Raw genomic sequence first — 5,709 nt, forward strand, 5'->3', positions numbered from 1 at the left:
AAGTCAAGAAACTGACATTTTTCTGCAAGTTTGTGAATTTTATCGAATTTTTGTTTTTTTGCTCAACACCTTTCATGGCCATTAAAGAACATATTTCTGTGTGGGTTGTACTGAAAAACGTTGATTAATGGCATAAAATATGTAAATTTTCAGTTTTCACGGACTCTCAAGTTGAGGTAATAACTCAATTTTGGCAGTCATTTTCTTGCTAATTTTACCACTGAAACCAGGCGCAATTTGCTTCGAAAAAGTCTGATACTTTTGCCACGGTTTGCGAAGGTGCTGTTGGAAGCAACAACAACAAAAACATAAAACAAGCACAATTAGAAAAGAAGGTCAACATAAGATGTTCGGTACATAACTTTATTTTAAACAAAGGAAAATGCTGGGGAGGAAGAGGATGATTAATACTGATTGCTGGAAACTTTATGAAATTCAAATCTTGAGATTATGTGATAATGATTCAATGCTTTACCTAAAAAACATCCACCTTGAACATTGCACAGGATTCAATAACACGAACTAATCGACTTCTGTTTGTCTTAAGAACTCTTTGCAAAATCTGCTGCAACACTAAATGCCTCTGGAGCAAAAAGAAGGATTGCCAAAATATGTAACCATACCTCAAGAATATTCAGATACTCAAGAGGCATCCGTGATCAATTGATTTCTAGTGCCATATATTATTTCTTCTATTGAGAATCGTTTTTTCCCCCCCAAATCCATTCCAAATTTTTTTAAAACCTATTTCCGATGAGATCAGTGGGTCTGGGGTACTAAAAATATGTTTTTTTAAATTTTGGTAAGTGTTTTATGGCGCTTACAACTGCATAAGTTAAGGTGATATTGGCACACGTGACGCATTTAAGCATGTTCCGTTTGCTAAGATATTAATTTTGAATTTTGCCCGGAAGGCGGCTACAGCCTACTCATATTGATTTTAGGACAACCAAGGAATCTTTAACGTGCATAACTTGCACATGGGACTTTCGTTAGTTGTTTGTCTGGGGTTTTTTTCGTCCTTATTCTAGTAGGCGAAGTGTCCAATCTTAGCTACCCTACGATCATAGATGTGGCTGAAAGACAGCAACAATAAGTAGCCAGTAAGCAGTGGAAAGAGTCAGGGGACCAAAGGAGTGGGGGGGGGGGGGGGGGGCAAAAAATTGCTGAAAATTGTATTGCCTCTGTGAAAAACTGGATGAACAAAAACAAATTGATATTGAATGATGATAAAACAGCAATCATTTTGGCAGGCAGTGCAAAGTCTGTAAAGGAAGCTGACCAAAATCACATAAAAATTGGCAATGCGGAAATTGCGTTTTCTAGAAAAGTTCATTGTCACTGTCATTGATGCTGGTAACAATAATGATACAGACATGGACACGTGGATCAACACCTTCAATACAGCAGTGACTGAAACAGCCAGTCAGATCCTCGGAAAACACCGACGAGTCAATAAGCCCTGGGTCACAACTGACATCCTTAACCTGTGTGACAAAAGGAGAAAACTAAAGAAGAAAAAGAAGCAACCAGATGGTGCAAAGGAGTACAAAGCAGTCAGCCCAAAAATTAAAACAAGTATGAAGGAGCAAAAGAAAATTGGATCGAGGAACAATGCCAAATAATCGAAAGCAGCCTGAGGACAAACAACAGCAAAAAAGCATATCAATTAGTAAAGGACCTGACATGCACTAAAGAAGGGCGCACCACCACCATTCAAGACAAACAAGGAAAATGCCTGACAGAGGAACAAGACATTTTGAAAAGATGGACAGAATACTGCTCAGAATTGTACAACTACAAAGCCAAGGGAAACCCCGAAATTCTAAACGTTACCCCAGCAACCAACATCGATAACCACCCAATCCTTCGAGAAGAAGTTGAAGCAGCAGTTAAAGCACTGAAGAAGGGGAAATCAGCAGGAGTGGACAACATCCCAGGAGAATTGATACAGGCAGGGAGGAAGGACATGATAAGCCCTCTGACTGTCATCTGCAACAAGATCTGGCAGACAGGAAAGTGGTCAACACCATCGACACAATCACTAGTGATTACACTCCCCAAGAAAGGTAGCTGCAACTATGTCAGAATTATTGCACCATCAGTCTAATAAGCCACCCCAGTAAGGTTATGTTGAAGATAATGCTGAACAGATTGAAACCACAGGCAGAGAAGATCATTGCCGAAGAGCAGGCAGGCTTTAGAGCAGGGCGCAGCACTACAGAACAGATCTTCAACCTCAAAATACTGTGCGAGAGGTACCTCCAACACCAACAAAACCTATACCATATCTTCGTGGATTTTAAAAAGGCCTTCGACAGGGTCTGGCATGCAGCCTTATGGGCAACCATGAGGAAATATAAGACCAACGCCAACCTGATCAACGTCATACAACAACTATACGACAAGGCCTCCAGCACAGTCTACCTTAACGGCAGCATGGGGGATTGGTTCAGGACAACGGTCGGGGTGAGGCAAGGCTGTTTGATCTCTCCCACTCTCTTCAACATCTTCCTAGAACGAATTATGACTGACACTCTGGAAGACCACAATGGAACAATCAGTATTGGAGGCAGGACAATCACTAACTTGCGTTTTGCCGATGTCATCGATGGATTAGCAGGAGAAGAACAGGAGCTTGCCACACTAGTGGAGCAGCTGGACACAACCTCAGCAGCCTACGGCATGGAGATCAGTGTCGAGAAAACCAAGCTAATGACCAATAACACCAATATCATCAATGCGGACATCAAAGTCAGGGGCGAGAAACTTGAGACCATCAACAGCTTCAAGTACCTCGGATCTATCGTCTCAGAAGAAGGCTCAAGACCAGAAATTCTCTCCAGAATCGCGCAAACAACAGCTCCGCAGTCAAAACTGAAGCCTATTTGGAGGGACAGAAACATCACGCACAGCTCAAAAATTAGACTAATGCGCTCACTGGTCATCTCAATATTTTTATACGCCTGCGAGTCGTGGACACTAACAGCAGAATTAGAGAAAAAGATTCAGACCACAGAGATGAGAAGTTACCGCAGACTCCTTGACATCTCGTACAAAGACCACGTTTCAAATGCTGAAGTACGAAAGAGAATCACCAACGCAGTGGGGCAATATGAAGATCTACTGACCACAGTGAAGAGACGAAAACTAAAATGGTATGGGCATGTCACAAGATCCACAGGACTTGTCAAAACAATCCTGCAAGGAACCGTACAAGGAAAGAGAAAGAGAGGAAGGCAGAGAAGGAGATGGGAGGACAACATTACAGAGTGGACAGGAAAGACGATGGGTGTAAATCTGAAGAGAGCAGAAGACAAAATAGATGGCGAGAGCTGGTTTTCCAATGCGGTGGTGCCCCAACGGTTGCCCCAACCACGGGATAGAAGAAAAAGAAGAAGAAGAAGAAGAAGAAGAAGAAGAAGAAGAAAAGTTAAGAATCTCTTGGCATCTCTCTTGATTTAAGTTCAAGTTTGCCAATATCGGTTGAGGTAAATCATCTGATCATCTGAATGTATTCAGAAATAAGAAACATCAGTAAAACACGTCATCTGGTCAAAACTAAGTTTACTACTTTGTTGGTAAATAGCTTGGTTTTATCAAGACTTGTAACTTCATATTTTCCAAATATCGTTGGAGAAAGTGAAAAGTCTTTCAACTGTGCGAAACAACACGATACGTTTAGTTTTACAGAAAAGAAAACGAGAATCTGCTACATTTCTTTTACGGACACTGCTCTGGCTTCCGGTTGAGAAAAGAATTATGTACAAGTTGGCCACTTTATGTCACACATGTTTGAATGATAATGCACCATCATATTTATCAAATCTGTTGAAACTGTACATAAAGAAATTTATTTTACCATCTATGAAACTTAAAACAATGGGTGAAAGGGCAGTCATTGAATATCAAGGCCCTAGCTGGAATACTTTGCTCGGTAGTTCAAGAGACATCAAATTCTTTATTTCATTCGAATGTCATCTAAAGTCTGTTCTACTTTTAAAAAATAATTAATGAGATATATACATGTTGTTAGAGAGATATTTTCTTTTGATCAGAACATAATGTACTGATTATATATTACTGCTGTAACATAAAGCGCTCAAAGCCTATGGACTTTAATCGGGGTTGAACGCGATATAAATGCCATAATATACATGTATTATTATTATTATTATTATTATTATTATTATTATTATTATTATTATTATTAAAAATGTAATAAATAAATAAAAATTAAATACAATAAATATTATTAATATTATTATTAGTATTAATATTAATATTATTATTATTATTATTATTATTATTATTATTATTATTATTATTATTATTATTATTATCATTATCATTATTAATATTATTATTATTATTATTATTATTACCATTATTATTATATTATTATTATTACCATTATTATTATTATGCTATTACAATGCAAAGTACAGAGCATCTGCTTTCAAGAAGGATTAAGTGAGATGTAAAAGAAAATATCATAATTTTTCACATCGTTTTCAGATAATGCTTAAAGAAAAAATCTCTTTTTTTCCCCTTCAATTGTTAGATCTCTTTTTTTTCTCTGCTTGTCTCTGTGAGTGTGTGTGTGTGTGTGTGTGTGTGTGTGTGTGTGTGTGTGTGTGTGTGCGTGTGTGTGTGTGTGTGTGTGTGTGTGTTTGGGGGGGGGCGGGAGGAGTTAAGAGTTGGCTATTTCCTAATTCCTCAAAACGAACTCTCAATCACCTCTAAATTATGTTCTTCACAACGCAACAAAGCAAATGATTAGATGTAAGTTGTTTGCGTTACATTAATTGGTCGCTTTTAAGCACAAGGGAGCTATCCCGAAAAATGCTGATTTGAGAAAATCGAAAGTCAAGTACTCGAACCCTTTTTAAGTTTCTTTAAAAACAAGGAGAGTTTTCTCTATAACCAAACAAATATACACAAATGAAACCAAACTTTTCCGGTAAGCAGGGCAATGCCCACTTTTGTTGTAGGTCAAGATTTCTGGAAACCCACGAAATCTGGGTTAGCCGCTTGTCCTGAAAAGCAACCAACTGACCTACACCAAAAGTAGGCATTGCCCTACGTATAGGAGAAGTTTGGAATCATTCGTGTATATATTTGTTTGGTTAAAGAGAAAACTCCTCTTGTCTTTTAAAGAAACTGAACAAGGGGCAACAAGTTTACCTTCGATTTTCTCAAAACTGGATTTTTCAGGATAGCCCCCTTGTGCTTAAAAGCGACCAACTGACCTTCTCCAAAAAGCGACCAATTGTGTGCCTCTGTACGGCCTTGGCCTGTACCTTTGTACTTTCACAAGGCCAACGAGGATCGTCATCTCCATCTCGACGTCTGTAGCAGCCTTTCGTGGAGTCTTTGTCCTCAAAGTGGACCGCGCTTTCTATGTACAGGGGAAACCTGATATAACAGGGATGATGGGGCCAGGGAAAAACTCCGGTTTTATCAGATCCCCGTTGAATCAGAAATGCAAGGGAAGTATGCATGTGTGGGCTAATGCAGCTGTATTTATTCACGGGTAGTTTCCCATGGCCTACGCATGACACATTACGCGTGCGTGTAACTGGGCTAAGGGCTAGATCGAAGTCTGCAGCACACCACAGCCCTCTCTCGCTTCACCCGCTGCGTGTGCTTGCAGTGGCGTGGCTTGTGTTACGCTCTCTCTCTCTCTCTCTCTCTCTCTCTCTCTCT

At 39.4% G+C, this 5,709-nt stretch overlaps 1 protein-coding gene across 1 annotated transcript in view; it reads right to left on the minus strand.

The window, feature by feature from the left end:
- Positions 1 to 1,322: 1,322 nt before the first annotated feature.
- Positions 1,323 to 5,709, minus strand: part of LOC101854944 (nose resistant to fluoxetine protein 6-like) — a 7,816-nt gene continuing 3,429 nt past the window's right edge. Inside the window, exons 2-3 of the mRNA XM_013081488.2 lie at positions 5,253 to 5,418; positions 1,323 to 1,487 (exon numbers count right to left, since the gene is read on the minus strand). Coding sequence (XP_012936942.1) covers positions 1,323 to 1,487; positions 5,253 to 5,418 — 331 coding nt within the window. The remainder of the gene's footprint in view (positions 1,488 to 5,252; positions 5,419 to 5,709) is intronic.

Source organism: Aplysia californica, unplaced genomic scaffold (assembly GCF_000002075.1).
Source record: "Aplysia californica isolate F4 #8 unplaced genomic scaffold, AplCal3.0 scaffold00133, whole genome shotgun sequence".
Lineage (NCBI taxonomy): Eukaryota > Metazoa > Mollusca > Gastropoda > Aplysiida > Aplysiidae > Aplysia > Aplysia californica.